We start from the raw sequence: 19,265 nt of genomic DNA on the forward strand, positions 1-19,265 counted from the left end.
ACCAGGCCTTCCTTCTGTGGCACTGCTGGGTAGGTTTGAACCACCAACTTTTTGGTAATAGTCAAGTGAAAACCATTTGCACCATCCAGGGACCAAATTGAGGCAGTGTACATCAAAGTGATTAGTACCATCATTGTCAAGGAATAAATTGTTGTTAGGTGCCATCGAGTCAATTCCAACTCATAGCAACCCCATATGGAGAACTGCCCCATATAGTTTTCTAGGCTGTAATCTTTATGGGAACAGATAACCAGGTCTTTCTGCCATGGAGCTGCTGGGTGGGCTTGAACTGTCAACCTTTTGGTTAGCAGCCAATTGCTTAACTGTTGGGCCACAGGGCTCCTTTGACAAGGAATATAAAACCCGTTGTCATTGAGTCGATTCCGACTCACAGTGACCCTACAGGACAGAGCAGAACTGCCCCATAGAGCTTCCAGTGAGCAGCTAATGGGTTTGAACTGCTGACCTCTTGGTTAGCAGCCAAGCTTTTAAGCACTGTGTGGTGACAAGGAATAGGGAGACTGAAAATGCCAGTTTCCCCTCAGGCTTTCCCCCTGTCCATCCCCCAGCAGCTGCCAAAATAGCACACCAGGAAAAGACCAAAGAAAACAAAGAAGCTCTTTATGCCAAATCACAAAGACAAACGAGGAAGTGAGAGGGAGGGGCAGGAGGAGGGCCTGGGAGGACACCCTTCCACACCCCATTCCTTTCTTCACAATTTCAGAAGCTGTTCCATCTCCTTTCGAAGTTTGAATTTCTGGATCTAGAGGAAGAGAGAGGAGTGAAAGCCACGCTTGGGACCTCTGCCAGCTAGGGTGGCCAACCATCTGTTTGCCTGAGATTGAGGGGTTTCTCAGGCTTTTACTGCTACAACCAGCAAAGCCCAGGGCACACCAGAATGCGCTGATGAGCTGGACACCCTACTTCCATCCTCTCCACACACACTCTTGTCCATCACTAAGGGAGTCACGGGCCTGGCTGGCAGGCCTTCTGTACCTGGGTCCCCAGGCCCCAAGCTACCCTGCCCTTCCACAAACTCCTCCACCTTACCCACCTTTCCCGAGATGGTGAGGGGGTACTGGTTGACAAACACGATGTAGCGGGGAATCTTGAAGTGGGAGATCTGCAGACCAGAGAGAGGGAAAGGAAACGTGAGGGTGGGTGGGGCCCTGGGAGTGGGGAAGGGAAGGGGGCTAGGCTTGGCTGGGAGTCAGGCTCGTCAGCGGCCAGAGCCACCCACCAACCTTCGCCCTGGCTGGGTATCAAGGAGAGATGGTTGAAGAACTGAGCAGCGTCGGTGGGGTGGGGTGGGGGTGTATTGAGGCTCCCACCTTCCCTTTGCAGTAAGCCTTGATCTCCTCAGCCGTGGCCTTCTCCCCGCTCTTTAGCCGGATGCAGGCGCAGATTTCCTCCCCCATTCGATCGTCCTTCACGCCCACCACCTGCCAAGTCAAACACCAGACATCACTGGCCTCATCCATGGCTCCTGCTTCCAGGGTCTCCCCTGGCTCCCCTGGGCTGGGTGCCTCACCTGCACTTCCTGCACCTGTGGGTGTTTGTGAAAGAAGTCCTCGAGCTCCGCGGGGTAGATGTTCTCCCCGCCCCGGATGATCAGGTCCTTGGAGCGGCCCACAATCTTGCAGAAGCCTTCCTCGTCCATCATGGCGATGTCTCTGCAAGGAAAACTCAGGCATGGCTTCTCACCCTGCCTCAATGGGCTGTCTCACTCTCACTCATCAAACAAGCGCCTACTCTGTGTCTTTGCACTGCTCGAGGCTCTGGGGGATGCAGCATGAACTAGATGCCTGCCCTTGAACTTGGAATCTAGTGGACGAGGCAGACAAAACAAAGAAACCAGTACCTCTAACATATTCTCTCCATCTCTCTAAATATATCTATATATTTTTTCATGGCTGGCTTCTTTTTTATCATTCCATTCTTAGCTCAAATGTTTCTTCCTTCAAGAGGTCTTCTCTGAGCACACAGTCTATAGGAAGCCCCCTTCCCACCACAGATACCTTCTCTCCTGTAACCCTATTTTATTTTCTTCCTGGTGTTTATCAGTGTTTGAAATGGTCTTGTTTGTTATCTATCGCCTTCCACCAGACATGCGGGAGAGCGATCAGGGCCCATCTCATCTTGCTGTTGGGTGGACTACCAGTGTCTAGACTCGTGCTGGCACATAACAACCAAAAAACCAGTTGCTGTTGACTCAGTTCTGACTCGGCGCGACCCTGTATGTTGCAGTGTAGAACTGTGCTCTGTAGGATTCTCAAGGCTGCGACCTTTCAGAAGCAGATCGTGAGGGCTTTCTTCCGAGGTACCTCTGGGTGGGTTCGAACCACCAGCCTTTCAGTTAGCAGTCAAGTACTTAACCATTTGCGCCACCCAGGAACTCTGCTGGCACATAGTAGGTAAGTAATGAGTAACCAAATCTTGATGCTAAATTGGGGTGCTGGTGCAGTGCACTGTCGTAGGCTCTGACATCTGAACTATGTTTGATCCTCCCAATAGCCCTACGTGTGACTATCCCTATTTTACATGTTTTGGAAATTAAGTCTCTAAGTGGTGAAGGGCCCATCTCAACACACATGTTCTACCTGTCCTCGTTTAATATTCCCAGCTCAGCCTTGGGACCCCTAACCTCCCCTCAGCAGCCAACCCTCCAGCCCGCCCTGCCTTCTTACCCTGTCCGGTACCACTTGTCCTGGCCGACCGCCTCCTCGGTTTTCTGGGGCTCCCCCCAGTAGCCTAGCATGACGCAATACCCTCGGATCCACAGCTCACCAGGCTTATTCAGCTCCATCAGTGCGCTGGTCTCCGTGCTCACAATCTGGGCCTGGGACAAGGCGACTTCAGGCTCGGGGCTCCCATCCCCTCACTTTGGGATGGGGGCCCTTGGACAAGGGGAGAGATTTGCCTTCCCTCTCCCCAGTAACGAGTGCCACCCAGGAAAGACAGACAAAGGCCAAAGTAGATACCCATCACCAGGTGGAGATCTGAGCTGGGCCCAGGCTAGGGGATCCAAGGAAACGGAGTGGGTCGGGAGATGCTGCAGAGGAAGAGGCCAGTGGAGGACCAGGCCAGCTGAGGAATTATAAACTGTGTAGAAGAGAAGCAAGTCTCCTCTTACTTCCCAACAAGCAGCATATAAGGAAGCCAGAGAGGGTGGCATGGCAGCACCATGTGACCAGTAGAGGCAGAATCTGAAAACCTAGCTGAGGAAAGGGCCACAGCCAATGGACCCAAGAACGCTTTGTCTCTGTGTGCCTCAGGGTCTGCATCTGTTACATGAGGAGAACTGCACCTGCCTCTGCCTTCCTTGGAGCCCTGGTGGCATGGTGGTCCCTGTTAGAGTGGCAGGGACAGGTGGATAGATGTGAGGGACTAATGTCACTGCACACTCACCCCTTGCAGGACTGGGCAGGGAGGCAGGCAGGAAAGATTCACACCACGATAGCAGTTAGTCCCAGGGAAAGCAGCTGCTTGGGCTCACTGGCAGTGACCCCACAGAGACAAGGGTGCAAGCGGGAAGGGGGAACCAGGTATGGGCTGGCATAAAAGCACCAGTGTTAGAGCAGGAAATGCTGTCATAGCTGTGAACTTGAAACTGAGAGGTGTTCTGGGTCACCTTTTGAGAAGCAAGGGACCCCTAAAGGGACAGGCTACTTGGGCAATAAAGTGTTTACGCCTGAGCAAAGGAGAACTCTGAGAAGGGAGAGGCGGGAGTCTGTAAGGGAGACAGCTGGGGAGGAAAAATCTCTATGCTCTTGCTCCTCTGTGAAACTGCCCTGGCTACCCCAAGACAGATGGTGAGGCTTGGCAAAAACACACCCCAGACAGGAAGGGAAGCTGAGGAGAAGTTCAGCTGGCAATGGCTCAGGACCTCTGCTCCAACCCTCTCCTCCTCTTGCGCTTCAGCTCACACAGCAGGCTCCAGGCCAGACCCAGTGAAGACCCTGCATCTCGTGAGCTGTGTGGGTCTCAAATTGAAAGTGATACATGTCTCAGGGGGTGCGTCCCAGCTGAGTGGTGGGAGTTGGGGGCCTGCCCATGGTCTGGGGGCTGACCCCAGTGGCTCACCTCCGTGTGAGGCATGACTCTGCCCACACTTTCTGCCTTCTGCTCCACAGTGTCCTCAGGGAAGTTCATGAAGGTCACTGGACTGTTCTCTGTGGTTCCATAAGCAATCTAGAAGTGGGGGAAGGGTGTTTGGAGGAAGCTCAGGGACTGCAGAGGGATGGGGTGAGCTACCCTGGTGAAAACGGGAAGGAACTTATAAAAGGCAAGGGGAGAATAGAGGGCAGCTGAGTGGTGGGAAGAGAGATGGGAGGGTAGAGGTCAGGGGTCAGGAGGAAGATGTGCTGGGGCAGACTAGATCCTGCAGGGGCCCCAGATCTGAAATAAAATTGAGAACAGGGAAGCCATTCTCTTCCAGCCAGGGCTCCCTCTCTCTGTCTCCTTGCTTCCCTAGAGTAGCCATTACCAATGCTCTGACTCCCCATCCCCCACCCCCAGGCCATCTTAGCCCCCCTGATTTCAGGCCACAACAACCCCGCCCCTGCCTTCCAAGCCGAAGTTCCCATAAACTTGATGAGAAAGCCAGCCTGCCTTGGCCCAGCTGGGAGCAGCACAGACAACCTCCTCCCTCAAACCTGGGACAGATGCCTGGCCTTGGGGTGGGTGCCCCCTCCACAGTTCTGGAGGGTTTCCTGTGCATCTATTTCCATCAAAATAAAAATACAGCTAAAGCAGAGATTTAAAAAGCCAGCGGCATCCCTCCCACACACTTAGTGGTTGGCACATCATGAGCAACAGAAAAACCAGAAGCCAGCCTTGGAGGAGCCCAAATACCGTCAGGGAATGTTCTGAGCCACGTATGACCCCCATGGAGAGGCAAGGGGTGAAAGGGTCTTGGGAGAAGAGCAGGCGCTGGGCCCAGGTCTCTGCAACTGGGTCCTAGGGGAGGCAAGAAGGGCTAGCTGCCCTGTACTCGAGGTCCCCTCCTCCTCTCCTACGTTCAGCAAAGACACCAGATCCTTTGTCTGAGCCCTTTCCTGCCCCCGCCAAGTTCCCCCATGTCACCTGGCATGGCGTGGGCACAGGGGGTCTGGCGCTGCCTTGGAGATCTGGTCCCCCCCCACACACACACTGACAATACCCCCTGCCAGGCAGCCCAGAGCTGGCCCTGGGGATAAAGCTTCCATCCTGCCCGTCCACCCTCCCCATTCCACAGGAATTTGAACACGGGCTGGCAAGTGGGCACACAGAGGCCTGGCTGGCTAGGGCGGGCTGCCTGGAACCTAGGGTCTGGCAGAAGAGCCATCCAGCGCTGGTCCTTGGTAGCCAGGACCCCGCCTGCTCATCCGCCCCACTGTGCTGGGGCCACTGCCCTCATGTGGCCTCCACCAAGTACACCTCGGCGCCACTTGGACTGCCACTCTGAGACCCCTCAGGGGTGGGTCCTGACCACTGGGGGTGGGGATGAGGGGACAGGGATATTTTGGGGAGATTGAGGGGGCGGTGTGATTATGCTTGTTCAGTTGCCATGACTGGGTGCCTGTGCTCTCCAGGTGTGTTTATGAATGATGGGGCTCGCTCCCCACACTGCTGGTTAGTTATCCTTCAGCCTGGGGTGGGGGGGGAAGGATTAGAGGGGACAGGAGACAGCAGAAACCCAACCCCAGGGCCGGGAGAGAGGGCCCCGGGGTGAGCCCCAGGGTGGGGAAGGAGCTCCCATATCCTTAGGGTGGGCTCTGGAGTGCCTAGGCAGATGCAGGCGCGCGCCACTACAGCAGCCCTCCTGTTCAGCAGGCACTGCCCAAGAGCCCCATTAAAGCGCCGGACCAAGGCGGGACTTGTGTCCAGGCCCCCCTTCCTCCCTCCACCAGCAAGGGCACCCCGCCGAGAAGGTACGGGAGGGGGGCGTGTGGAGGCTAAAGCTTGAGCAAACAAATAAATGCAGGTCCAGGGAACGCCTCCCTCCCTCCGGTGTGAACTCAGGCCTCTAGACACACCCCTATCTACCCGACCTGACCCGTCTGCAAAAAAAAAAGCATGGGGAAAGGAGGTAGTGAGAGAAGCAGGATCTGAGTGCAGGGGTTCGAGGGACGGGTTCGCGGGATGAGGTTCTGGGGCCACAATCCCAGCCCGCCAGTCCGCCAGCTAGAGGAGGAAGGGCCCCCGCCCAATCGACGACCAGGGCGCATCTCCAGGCGCGAGGGGGTTAAGCCTGGTGGCCCCGATGCTCCACGTAGGAGCTGGCTCCAGCTGCCGACTGCGGTCAGGGCCGCGGTATAAGTAGGGCGGGGGACCGAAGGCCGAAGACTCGCCGCTGCTCACGCCAGGCCACCGTCGCCACCGCTGCCCCAGCCCCGGCCCCAGGCTCCCGGCCATGGCCCGCCCGGTGCTCCTGCTCAGCCTCGGCCTCCTGGCCGGCCTGCTGCCGGCGCTGGCCGCCTGCCCCCAGAACTGTCACTGCCACGGTGACCTGCAGCACGTCATCTGCGACAAGGTGGGGCTGCAGAAGATCCCCAAGGTGTCAGAGAAGACCAAGCTGCTCAACGTACAGCGCAACAACTTCCCGGTGCTGGCTGCCAACTCGTTTCGGGCCATGCCGAACCTCGTGTCGCTGCACCTGCAGCACTGCCAGATCCGCGAGGTGGCCGCCGGCGCCTTCCGCGGCCTCAAGCAGCTAATCTACCTGTACCTGTCCCACAACGACATCCGCGTGTTGCACGCTGGTGCCTTCGACGACCTAACCGAGCTCACCTACCTCTACCTGGACCACAACAAGGTGACTGAGCTGCCCCGGGGGTTGCTCTCCCCACTCGTCAACCTTTTCATCCTGCAACTCAACAACAACAAGATCCGCGAGCTGCGCGCAGGCGCCTTCCAGGGCGCCAAGGACCTCCGCTGGCTCTACCTGTCAGAAAATGCGCTCAACACCCTGCAGCCTGCTGCTCTGGATGACGTGGAGAACCTTGCCAAGTTCCACCTGGACAGGAATCAGCTGTCCAGCTACCCCTCCGCTGCTCTGAGCAAGCTGCGGGTGGTGGAGGAGCTGAAGCTGTCCCACAACCCCCTAAAGAGCATCCCTGACAGTGCCTTCCAGTCCTTCGGCAGATACCTGGAGACCCTTTGGCTGGACAACACCAACCTGGAGAAGGTGAGCTCTTGGCTGGCACACTGCCCTGGCTCCTTCCCCTCCAGAGGCACAGGGAGCCAAGGCCACCACTGGGCACTACCCCCTCTCCCCGCAAATTCTCTCTGCCCCTCTGGTTAACTTTAAGGTGAGGAGAGGTCCCCTTGGGCAAGGGGCTTTACTACCTCTGTCCCTTATCTTGTCATACCCCTCTAATCCCTGCCCATCTGTCCTGGTCCCTAGTCTTAGCCACTGCCCTCGTAGGGTTTATACTTATAAAACGAGCTGGGGGCTGCCCTGGCCCCACAAATGGTCCCCCTAGAAGGCATCTACAGTGCCCCCAAACCTCCCCCCGCCCCGCCGTGGGCAGCTGCCACCTCTTCCTGTTAGGCCTTCTGCCCCTCCCTGATGTTTTTTCCTCGTCTCCAGTCAACCTACCACCCAATAAAGGAAGGTTTGTTTATTGAGGAGCCTTCCAGAGGAGCTGGGCAAATCAGGCCCACAAAGAGACCCTGTTCCTGATGGGGACTGTGAGTGTGTGCTCAGGTGGGGTGGGGCTGGGGGGGGTGAGGGCAGAGCAGATACCTGAGAAAGATGCTCCTTTACACCCCTCAGTGGCCCTGGCAAACTCCCTGTCCTGGCCACCCATACATAGCTCCACTGCAGTCCTCAGGTCTCTTTAAACAGAATTAGGGAAGTCAGGGCCCAGGGACCAGGGGCTTGCAAAGGTAAGAGCTGAGGACCACTGTCGACAGGACCCCAGGTGTCTCCCCAGGGAAGACTGGCTGGGCCTTACTTCCCCCTAGACTGCCAACTGCCCTTTGCCCACCCCAGTCACCAGATCATCTCCTGGCTCCATCCTCAGCCCTCTTTCCCGTGGGATGCCCAGCACCTGGCCAAGTGGGTCTACCTTGGGGAGGGGCGGAACACTCCTTGGGTCTGGAAAATTGCCCTGATACCAGGGCCTTTGTCTAGGAGGTTTGGTGGGGCGGGGGGTCCGGGCAAGAAGGAGGAGACAATCTTCAGGACAGTCTGGTCACCAGAGAACCTCATACTCCAACCTGAGCATAGGCGAGGGCACAGGCCTGGAGATGGAGGACAGAACTGAACCTGGACAGGAGCCAGCCTTTGGGCAGAGGGAGACTTCCTGAGCCTACCCTTCATCAGTCCTGTTGCCCTCCCCAGCTAAAGTTAGAGTCCCCTGTGTTCCACCAATGCCAGAGTGCCTTTTCAGTGGGCAGCAGAGCTGGGTATCTATCAGAGGCTGACCTGAGGCAGGGGAGGCCAGGTAGGAACTGTGGTGCCAGGGCCAAGATGTGGGCACCAATAGAACATTTCCTCTGGAGCCGCCCAACCTGACCCAAGTCTCCACCAAGGTGGTTCCACAAATACTGACTGGCAGGCAGTGAAGGAGCCATGAGGACAGAGCTGGGGAAAATCCCAGAACCCTGGGGCTGTGGGGAGCCTGGGCCCACTGCCCACCCCACCAAACACTGACCAGGTTCTCCATGTGCCAACTTGGGCTGCTGGGACCAAACCCTGGCTACCTCCCCAGTCCCTGTGTTTGTGCAGGGAGTGTGGTGCCAGGGGAAGAGTACTGGGTGTCATCCTGCAGCTACTCTTTACTGCCTGGTGTGACCCAATACAAGGACTTAACTTCTTAAAGCCTCCAGTTTCCCATCTGCATAGTGGAAATCTCAAAAGGTCAAGTCCTGGGTGGTACAGATGGTTAACGTGCCTGGCTGCCAACCAAAAGGTTGGAGGTTTGAGTCCATCCACAGGTGCCTCAGAAGAAAGGCCTAGCAGTTTATTGCCCAAAAGTCAGCCACTGAAAACCCTAAGGAGCACTGTTCTACTCTGACACACATGGGGTCACCATGAATCTTTATCTCAAAGGGTGCTTCTGTGAACTAAATCATCTGTCACAACTGCTTTGAAAACTGTAGAGCTTCTCAAGGAACCACTGCTTATGTTCAGGAAAGGACCTGCCCCTTTTAGGCAATAGGGCTGGGAGAGGCTAGGGACCGAACTGGGGGCTCACTCATGCCCAACTTGCTCCCCAGTTCTCAGATGGTGCCTTCCTGGGTGTGACCACACTGAAACATGTCCATCTGGAGAACAACCGCCTGAGCCAGCTGCCCTCCAACTTCCCATTTGAAGGCCTGGAGACCCTCACGCTTACCAACAACCCCTGGAAGTGTACCTGCCAGCTCCAGGGCCTTCGGCGGTGAGAATATCCCCACCCCCACCCAGCACCCACCCTCATGGGATTTAGTGGAGACAACTGGCCCTGCACTAAGACACCCTCTGCATACCTCCTAGATCTGCTACCTAGTAGCTGTGGGACCGGGGAGCCTCAGTTTCCCCATTTGTAAAATGAGGATGACAGTGCCAGAGGGGCCAAGTTGGTCCTGGCACCTGGCTCACTGTCCCGGCACTCCCACATCCCTTCCCCAACCCCAGCAACTGTCTGTCTCTCCAGGTGGTTGGAAGCCAAGACCTCCCGCCCAGATGCCACCTGCAGCTCACCCTCCAAGTTCAGGGGTCAGCACATCCGGGACACAGCTGCCTTCCGCGGCTGCAAGTTCCCCACCAAGAGGTCCAAGAAAGCTGGCCGCCATTAAAGAGGTGGGAAGCTCCCCCACTCCACTCTCTGGAGATTCCAGCAAGTGAGGAGGGTGTCCCAGGATACTCCCTCCCCCAGACCAGACTCTCCATTTCTGCAGGGAGAGGAGGGGAGGACTGGGCCCCAGTTAAGGGAGGAAACGATTCCGCCCAGGACACCCTCTATCCTCTCCAACCACTGCCTGGCTCCCATGCAGGCTGTGGGAGTCCTGACCACCGGTCTTTCCTCACTGCAGGTCCTGGCCCAGCCGGTCCTGGTGACTGGCCTCTGCCTTCTGCTGGAGAGACTACTGACCTTCCCACCCTGACCCCACCTTCTCCCCATAGCCTCTGCCAAAGCACAGAGCTGCCATGCCTAGATGTCCTGGCAGGGAGGCCTTGGGCACTCCACCACACACCCAGCTCCCCCAGATGGTGGCCGGAAGACACAGTGCCCTCCCTAACCATTGCTCCTGGCCCTATGGCCACGGCGCCTCACAAGAGAAGCTGTCACTGAGACCCCCAAGTCCCTCAGAGCCAGATGGGGTGGACATCAGGATGGCCACCCCTCCAGAACCGCCCTTCCCTCTGCTCCCCTCTTCCTGCCATTTGGAAACCAATATCAGATCCTTGTCCTACTCCTTGCTTCCAGAAAGAGTCTTAAGCCCATACCCCAACTCCACCAGCCCCCCACCCACCAGGACGCTCTAGCAGGACATCTGTGCTTTGCTGCATATCCTCCCAAGCAGCGTTTCTTCCCCAGATTTCTATAAATATAAATTTATGTGTGTATAATATTTACTCCCCTGTCACCTGGCTCCGTGACGCACCAGCAGCTGCTGAGATCAGACAGTATTTTTTCATGTTTGCATTCTGGCCTGAGGGTTGGCCAAGAGGCTACGGCAGGTTCCTGGCTCTCCCTCAGAGATCAGGCCTGCGCTCGTTCCCACTCCTGTCAGTCTGTTCTCACACCAGGCCAGGCCTGACCTGCCCCTGCCCGCAGCCATGTCCCGGCCACCACTCACCACCAGCTCCTTCATGTTCAGCTTGTTCATGATGACTCGGACCAGCTCTGGGGGTACAGGGGACCCAGCAATCACACCTGAATCAGAAAGGGCTGACATGACTCCCCCCCTTCTCCAGGTCCAGTGGCCTTCTTTCCTCTATAGCTCATCCTAGGGAGCAGCATGCCCTTCTCTTCCCACGCCCTGGACCTGGTCCTATACCTGGCAGCCAGCCCTGGCCTGGCCTCTAGGGACGCTGCGGGTTTGCCCCCTCCCACCCATATCTCTGTAGTAACTTCTTATCCCCTAAATAGAAGACTGGGAACGTATCTAGCTCACCCAGGCCATTTCTGGGGGGTGAGCCCCAGGCAAAGTAGAGCCAGCAGCACCCTCCCCTCCTTGGCCACCCTTGGCCCCATCCCACCTCCACACATGGCTGAGATGTCGTAACTGGAGAAATCTGCCTGGTTCAGAATGTCCACATACATGGTAGGGGTGCCATACAGGAAGGAGCCTCTGTACAAGGTAAAGGGGAACATCTCAAATTAGGCTTGGAAGTGGAAGAGAACTCCTTCTCACCCACCCCACCCTGAACCTGCAGCAAGGGTCAAGACAGAAGCTTATAGGTAACAGGCAGGAAAAACTCTTCGGAGGCAGGAACTGGTCCTTTCCTGGGGCTTCCCAACTACCCCTGTTCCCAGTTCTCCTTGTTGGAGGAAGGAGACATCTTGAAAAGGGGCAGGGGCCAGGAGTGAAGACTAGGAGGATCTTATAAGCCCAAGGGTAGCCTGTTCACCAATGCTCACTTCTCTTTGCTGATAGCCTCCAGCACCATCTTGCCATTGAAGCTCGGAGAGGACAGGATGAGGGTGGTACCATGCATCACGCTCACCATTGTGCCCCCCACGGAACCCAGGCAGTGGTACAGGGGGCAGGGCAGGACCATCCTTATCTTCTCTGGTTTCTGGAGATGGCAGCAGGAGACTGGGTCTGTCATGGAGCCAGAGCCCCAAGAGCCACTTCCTCCAGCTGGCAGGGGGAGCCCCCAACCCTCCCCCAGCTCCTACCCAAGCCACCCTCTCCCTGTAGCCTGGTTTGGAGTGCTAGCCAGCCCTGGGCACTCTCCCTAGCACGCCCTCACCTTCAGGTGCATTTTCAGGCGCTCCCCGATCATGTTGGAATTGTTGACAATGTTGTAGTGGGAGAGGGTGGCTCCCTTGGGGGTGCCTGTTGTTCCCTGGCAAGACAAGCAGGTGTCATCCTGGTCTCCTCCTCCCCATCTCCTTCCCACCCCACTGTGCAGGAGAGCACTGGACTGGGAATCAGGAGACTGGGCTTCTTGACCCAATCCATCATTCATTCATTTAATACGTATTCATGAAAGCTCTTCCATGTGCCTGTGCTGTGCTAGGTGCTAGAAATGTGTAAGAAAAGAGTATAAATGTGTAGAAATGTCCTCATGCTGCTCATAAGGTGGCTCAGAGGACTCTGCCCCCCACTAGCTGTGTGGGCTTGGGTAAATTCCCTCTCTGGGTCGCAGTGTCTCCATCTGCTGAATGAGGGGGCAGGCTCCACCAGCTCCAACCTGCAGTGGCTCAGTGAATCTGCCCCTGCCCTTGAGAGCTGGGGGAAAGGGACACTGGTTGCTGGTGTTTCCCAGGGCAGAGAGGGTAGTCAGGACAGGGCACTGAGACCTTGACTTCAGGCCAGTCTCAGGAGAGAATGTCTGCCCTCCTGACCGCCTCTGCTATCTCCCCATTCCCAGGGAAGGATCATGGGACCAGAAGTTAGTGTGCCAGCCTGGGCTTGGGGCCTATGGCCTCTGCTCTACCGAGGTGAACTGGATGTTGATGGGGTCATGGCAGGACAGGAACTGCTGGGCATAACGGAGCTGGGCCATGTGCTGCTCCGAGCTGCCAGCCTCCACCACTTCCTTCAGGAGCAGGGTCCCCGGCAGAGGTTCGTCTATTGAGATGAGCGTGGTCAGGTCTGGGAGCCTGTGGGTGGGGAAGGTGGGAGGAGTCAAGGGCTGAGCAGGGGGTGAGAGAGTCAGGGATGCTGCATGCTGGCCCCTTCCCTGCCCCGCCCTGCAACACACTCACCTCTGACTCTTCAAGGCCCCCGGCTGGGCCCACTCCAGCTCTGGACAGATCTGCTTCAGTATGTCATAGTAATTCTGGGTCTTGAATTGCCTGGGGAACACTAGGGCTTTGCAGCCCACCTGTGGGAGGGGAGTCATCCCCCTATGGTCAGCAGGAAGCCCTGGGATGGGGACTAGGGGGACTCTCACTCATCAACTATTATCTCTCATTCACAATCACCCCTACTTTGACACATGTGCATACCCTCTGACACACACATGTACCCTGTGACATACACACACCACACCCTGGGACACCTACAGACACCAGCTCACATGCACCACCCCAACACACACATATGTACTATACTCCAGGACAAATACACACATGTGCCACACCCCAAGACATATACACACATGTGCCACACCCCCAAGACACATACACATCATGCACCAGGAAACGCCCCCCAACTTGCAGACGCTACCACCCCAACACACACCAGTCTGTGTCTGACCAACCACCCTCTCCACGGAGTTGGGACCTCCTCCCAGCCACACAGCCTAAGGAAGGACAGACTGAGTATAACCGCCTGTGCACGCCCTCCCTCGCTCCATATCTGCCCTCTGTGTCAGCAGGAGGCCCTCTGTGCCAGGCACCAGCTGGGCCCCTCCCCCACGAAGAGGTCCTACCTTCTTAAGGGCATACTCCAGCTCTGTCGCCTGGTAGGCTGGATTCACAGACACCTGGTGGGGATAACAAGGACATGTCAGTATCCTAGGCAGACCCTGTCCCTCCCGCTGCCCCTCCACCCTCAGGAGGCACAGAAACACCATGTGGGCAGAGGCAGTACCCTATACCCTTGGGCCCCCTTGGCAGGCCTCAGGAGAAAGCACCACCTGGTCTGAGACCAGCCAGGCACTGGTTTGACTCTGGGGCCAATGATGCCCCCTTCACATACCCATCTGTGCCAGGCCAGCCCCTCCTCACCAAAATGATGCCCGCCTGAGCGGTGGCCAACTGTATGAGCACCCATGCGTACGAGTTAGGTCCCCACATGCCCAGCCGGTCGCCCTTGCGAAGGCCAATGCTCAGGAGCCCTGAAGCAGCTTTATCCACCTAGTGTAAACAGACAGGGCACAAGGAGTAAGAAAGGTGTAATCAGGAAGTGGCCCGTGATTCCCACCCTGAGCCCTTGGCCCAGGGGTTCACATCAGTGTGCATCAAAATCACCTGGGAACAAGGGGACAGGCAGATTCTCAGGCCTCAGTGGGTCTTCAGTGGAGCCTGGGAACATATATAATTAACAAGTGCCCCAGGAGATTGTGATGCTGAAGACATCGGCCCACCTCTGCCTAAGCTGTGTCCCCTTCTTCTGCCATCCCTTGGGGTTCTCAGGTAGCCCCCAACAAACTACCCCATAGCCAGGTGTCCACCCTCTCCCTTGCCCTCCCACGCTTACCCAGATAGAGCAGCCGGGGGGCTAGCTCAGCCATTCAGGGGGTTGAAGGTCAGGACCTACCTCCTCCTTGAGCTGGGCAAAGGTCAACCTGACATTTTCCTGGATGACAACCAAGGCCTCTCGGTCTGGTAGCCTCTGGGCTGTGGCATCCAGGCACCATCCCACTGTCTTGCCGATAAGACGCATTCTGGTGTTACCCTGAACATAGCTGAGGCCTCCAATGGGCAGGAGGTTATCGTCATCCAGATCTCCAGAGCTGTGGAGAAATGGGACATGGTCTAGACTACACCAGGGCGGGGCTCCGTGGCACCAAGGATCTGGCCCACCTGGCTGGTAGGAAGGCTGCTTACAATGCCTTGGGGGCCATTAGATCTTCTCGAAGTCTTCTTGTAAGACAAGAACACCCCTTGATCCTCTCTGCAACCTCAACCCTAAGCAGCAAAATGGGAACAAGGTTGCCCCAAGCTGGGTGAAAGGGGCCCTCCCTCACCTGTCTGGGAAGGTGCCCCAGGGAAACCCAGGAAGAGTCCACTTGCACAGATAGGCAGGATCCTACAAAGCACGACCTTACTCACACCCCCATCTCCTGCTCATTGGGACCCTTCCTGAGGAAACAATGAACCCTTGCTTGGACTGAGAGCTAAAATCTAAGGCCTTAGGTTCCTGGCTCTTTGGCGGGTCAGTTTCTCTCCTCTGGGCTTAAAGGTCAAAGACAGAATCAGAGAGGGATTCAGGGGGGCAGATGGAGGCCCTATATTTTGACTGGCTCGCCATGTACCCAGCTGGGTACATGTGGATGAGAAGAACCCACCCTGCCTCCAATCCTTCAAGTGGCCCCCAGGCTTGGGGCTCCAGCTCTCAGATCATGTTGCAGATAAGAGGCTGGTCCAAAGCAGCCAGCTAAGACAGGGAGGGTGAGGAAGATGTCAGATAAACCAGGGGCACCCAAAGCTGGCTCCGGTTCTAACCTGGGCCCAGGGCTTCCTGACACCACTCAACACTTCTTGCTGAGGAGCCCAAGTGCCAGGACTCCTCCGCTGTCACCTGGGGCTACCCCTGCCCTTTTCAGGACACAGGCTGGTGGGAACAGATCTGGGCAAAAGCCTGCGCAGTCCATAAGCAGCAACCTGCTCTCTGGATTCCGTTATCAGCCTTCCAGGAACTTCGGCTCTCCTCCCAGTCCAGTAAAGAGTGACTCCCCAGTGAGGGTGCCAAACCAGACCTATGTCTTCCAATTCCTGCTCCAGTGAGCTCTTCTCCTCACCACTTATTAACTGCGGGACTGTGGGAAAGTTACCAAGAGCCTTTGTTTACTCTTCTGTAAAATGGAGATAAATAGACCTATTTGGCCTATCGTGGGTGAGCATGAGGTTCAAATGAGTACAGACCTACAAAGGCACTTTAGAAGCCATGAAGTGCTATACAGTTGATAGGCATTTACCATCCATTCATTAGACACACACTCATTGAGCACCCATACGTGCCAGCTACTATACCAGCAATGGAGAGCAAATAAGCCATGGTGTTTCCCTTAAGGAGCTTCCTGCCATGGAGGGAATTAAACATATCAGCTTCTTCTCAGTAGGTTGTTGTTGTCAAGTGTCACGGAGTTTAACCGACTCATAGTGACCCTATAGGACAGAGTAGAACTGCTCCATAGGATTTCCAAGGAGCAGCTGGTGGATTAAAATTGCTAACCTTTTTGTTAGCAGTTGTAGCTCTTAACCACTGTGCCACCAGGGCTTCTCAAGGGTCCTATAAGCACTTGCAAAAAGGAGCCTGACTAAAACTAAGAACCTGGGGGCTCAAGTAAAGCTTCCTTGAGGAAGCTATGCTTTAGCTCAGAGCTGAAGGTTATCCAACAGGGTAAGGTAGGCCCAGAAACTCTAGGTCCAGAGATCAGTGGCCTTCCCTACCCATAGGCCCAAGTGGATTCATATTGTTTATGAACTGATGAGGGAAGAATGGGCAGTAATACCAGGATCCAGTCCTCAGAATGACTCCTCAGCCAGGGATTGGCTACCAAGGGAGTGGTCCTTAGCCCAGATGGCCCCTGCAGCATCTACTGCTGTCCAGCCAGGGGTATTCCCAGCACACCTAAAGAACAGTCAGAGCCAGCCCTCAGGGTCCATACCACCAGTGACCACCTGGTAGATCTGCAACCTGGATCATGCCCTCTCTGATGTTCACATATCCACATGTGGACCTGGGTGGGAGCCCTGCAACTGTCATCTAGAGTGGACAAATGAGGACACACAGTCCCAAGCAGACCATGTAATATGTGGAGATTTCTAGACTTCTTAATGGCCTTTGTGGAGTCTTTGGATGGCGCAAGCGATTAAGTGCTTGGCTACTAACCAAAAGGTTGGCAGTTCGAACCCACCCAAAGGCACCTTGGAAGGCAACGAAATGTCACAGCCTTGAAAACCATATGGAGCACAGTTCTACTCTGTGACACCAAGGGTCACTATTAGTTGTAATTGACTCAATGGCAATGAGTTTTTCAAGGGCCTTAAAAAAAAATCAACAGACTTAATTTTCTTAGTACAGGTTTAGATTTACGGAATAATTGAGCAGATTGTTTGGGTTTCTCTGTTACAGAGAAACTTAATCCTAAAAAACACAGGTGGGAATTATGAACTCCCATTCTACAAGTGAGGAAACTGAAGTGCAAAAAGGGTAAGTGACCTGCCTGGCTGGTAAATAGCTGAACCGGAAGCTAAGAATCCAGCACAATTGCCTCAAGTGACAGCTATGCCTGCCAACACTCCACCTCAGGACAGGGAAGGGAGTGGGTCTGGACAACTCTTGTTCTATTTACCTGTAAACTATCCCCTATCTGGTCATCAGAGATTATCTAACCTCATTTTTATTGTTTTCCATGGTTTCTACCCACTGGTCTCAAGAAACTGGGGACGGGGTAGGACAGAGTAGAGGTGGGAACAGGTGGTTCCTCCTCCAAGGAATTAAAAGAGTTCTAGAAACTCCTATCAAACCAATTTGCCCATAAACATAAGAACCACCCAGCATTTTGAAAGTCCAAGTGCAAACAGAACTGACTCTTCTGCCCTCCTTCCCCATACCCACCCTCAACACCTGGACAAAAAGGGCGGCCACTTCTTTTCCTTAATCAGAGTGGCATATGTCCCTTTTATAATCTGAAAAAGACAATAAAGAGATTTGGTTTTAGGAAAAGTTTTACTTTGTTTTTCAATGTGGGATGAGAAGTTTAAGGAACTGAGGAAGAGAGCGAACCATTCCAAATTCCTCAAACTGAAAGGACTAAATACAGTAAATATGTAGTGAAGCCTTCTTTCAACTATTTAGACTGGGCGTTGCAAAACCATGGGCCCTCGGGGGCTAGGTGGGACCCTGATAAGTAAAACAGCCAGGTAGTTGCTGGGAGGAAGCTGGAGGCAAAGTGCCCGTTGCCACTGAGTCATTTCTGCCTCATGGAGACCCCACATGTTATAGACCAGAACAGTTATGTGCTCAAAGAACCGGTGGTTTGAACCCACACAGAGCTGGCGACATGCTTCTGAAAGGTCACAGCGCTGAAAACCCTAGGAAGCAGTTCTACTCTGCACATGTGGGGTCACCATGAATCCACTGGAATCCACTCAATGGCAGCTAACAACAACTATCTTTATGGAACCAGATCACCAAGCCTGTCTTCAGTGGTGCTTCTGAGTAGGTTCAAACTGCCGACCTTTAGGTTAGTAGTCAAGCACAAACCATTTGCCCCTTTCAGGGATTACTTCAACTTCCATACAAGGTTTAAAAAAAAATTCTAGGGTTTGAGCTAGTGTTGATACAGTCATAATTAAACTAAGGGACAGATTATACTGTTTACCTTCTCATCAGAAAAATAAAAGCAGCATGTATGCGTCTGTGCAAAAAGGTTACCCACATACATTAAGTAATCAATAAAGCTGGGCAAACCAAGGAAATACATCTGTCTGTGATCTGTCTTAGAAATAACTCAAGAAAAGAAACAACTTCAGCTTTGAATGCAGCAGGATTCTCCTTCCCGGGAGTCCAAATAAATGATAAAGTAGCTTATGTTTTCTGTGTATACCTTATGGTTCACTGTCACTAGTAGCCTGACCAGTAGGTCCCATCCAGGAATGCCCCTTCTTCAGGCTCAGGAGCACAGAGCAGGCTGTGACACACGGCTTCTTGTTTAGAACATGGCTCACTAGGTGATAGACTTTGGTCCCGAAGGCAGCCCCCAGATGGAATATTGCTCCAGAAGGAACCTAGTATCTACCTGATGACTCTCGGCTTTACAATGTATTTCTAGGAATGTGTGCAGAGATTTTTAAAGACAATTTGGGAGTGTAATGATTCTGCTTTGTGGAAAACATGGGCACTCTCGGTGGGAAAGCACAGAGGTGGGTAAATTTCCTCAGGGTGTTTGAACAGAAGGGAGAAAATGAACATTGAGCATCTCCTCTATAATGCTGTCACACAGGTTTTCTCACACAATTGTCCCAACAGCTCATGGGAGACATGTGCTTTTAACCCTGTTTGAATCTTTCTCAATGGAGAAAACTGAGACAGAGAAATAAAACAACTTGTCAAAGATGCTACAATAAGGTTGATGAAAACAGCCTCATCGTCCGATCACAAACGGCTTGCCACTAAAGCACACCAAGGGACACTGACACACTGAATCCCTCAATGACCGAATCTCCCACAGAGTCCTAGGAGAAGGACAAATGGTCAGTAAGGATAAGAAAAGATGTCTATGTCATAAACCAAAGCAAAACAACCAGGAGTTACATGTTGCCCAAGAGATCAGCAAAGATGAAAAGTATTGATATTATCATAATGTCTACCACTTATTTTCAAATGATGGCAAAAAAAAAAGTGTGTGTGTGTGCATGCTCATATGTATTTATAGATCTAAGACAGAGGTTCCCAGGCTGCAGAAAATTCCACTGCCTCAAGCAGCTTGCTTGGCAGGTCCC

General features: G+C 54.4%; 2 protein-coding genes across 2 annotated transcripts in view; one reads left to right on the forward strand and one right to left on the reverse strand.

Annotated features, from left to right (window-relative positions):
* Window positions 1–605: 605 nt before the first annotated feature.
* Window positions 606–19,265, reverse strand: part of ACSF2 (acyl-CoA synthetase family member 2) — a 40,798-nt gene continuing 22,138 nt past the window's right edge. Inside the window, exons 2-16 of the mRNA XM_049859307.1 lie at window positions 14,353–14,548; window positions 13,821–13,949; window positions 13,523–13,576; window positions 12,855–12,973; window positions 12,584–12,749; window positions 11,894–11,989; window positions 11,559–11,716; window positions 11,177–11,268; window positions 10,774–10,850; window positions 4,084–4,191; window positions 2,688–2,839; window positions 1,532–1,673; window positions 1,332–1,442; window positions 1,055–1,123; window positions 606–763 (exon numbers count right to left, since the gene is read on the reverse strand). Coding sequence (XP_049715264.1) covers window positions 713–763; window positions 1,055–1,123; window positions 1,332–1,442; window positions 1,532–1,673; window positions 2,688–2,839; window positions 4,084–4,191; window positions 10,774–10,850; window positions 11,177–11,268; window positions 11,559–11,716; window positions 11,894–11,989; window positions 12,584–12,749; window positions 12,855–12,973; window positions 13,523–13,576; window positions 13,821–13,949; window positions 14,353–14,548 — 1,720 coding nt within the window. The 3' untranslated portion in view covers window positions 606–712. The remainder of the gene's footprint in view (window positions 764–1,054; window positions 1,124–1,331; window positions 1,443–1,531; window positions 1,674–2,687; window positions 2,840–4,083; window positions 4,192–10,773; window positions 10,851–11,176; window positions 11,269–11,558; window positions 11,717–11,893; window positions 11,990–12,583; window positions 12,750–12,854; window positions 12,974–13,522; window positions 13,577–13,820; window positions 13,950–14,352; window positions 14,549–19,265) is intronic.
* CHAD (chondroadherin) lies at window positions 6,357–9,768 on the forward strand. The gene is made up of 3 exons (XM_049859310.1): window positions 6,357–7,168; window positions 9,208–9,371; window positions 9,627–9,768. Exons 1-3 carry the CDS (start codon window positions 6,395–6,397, stop codon window positions 9,766–9,768), a joined length of 1,080 nt encoding a protein of 359 aa, XP_049715267.1. The 5' UTR covers window positions 6,357–6,394.

This window comes from Elephas maximus, chromosome 19 (genome assembly GCF_024166365.1).
Source record: "Elephas maximus indicus isolate mEleMax1 chromosome 19, mEleMax1 primary haplotype, whole genome shotgun sequence".
NCBI lineage: Eukaryota > Metazoa > Chordata > Mammalia > Proboscidea > Elephantidae > Elephas > Elephas maximus.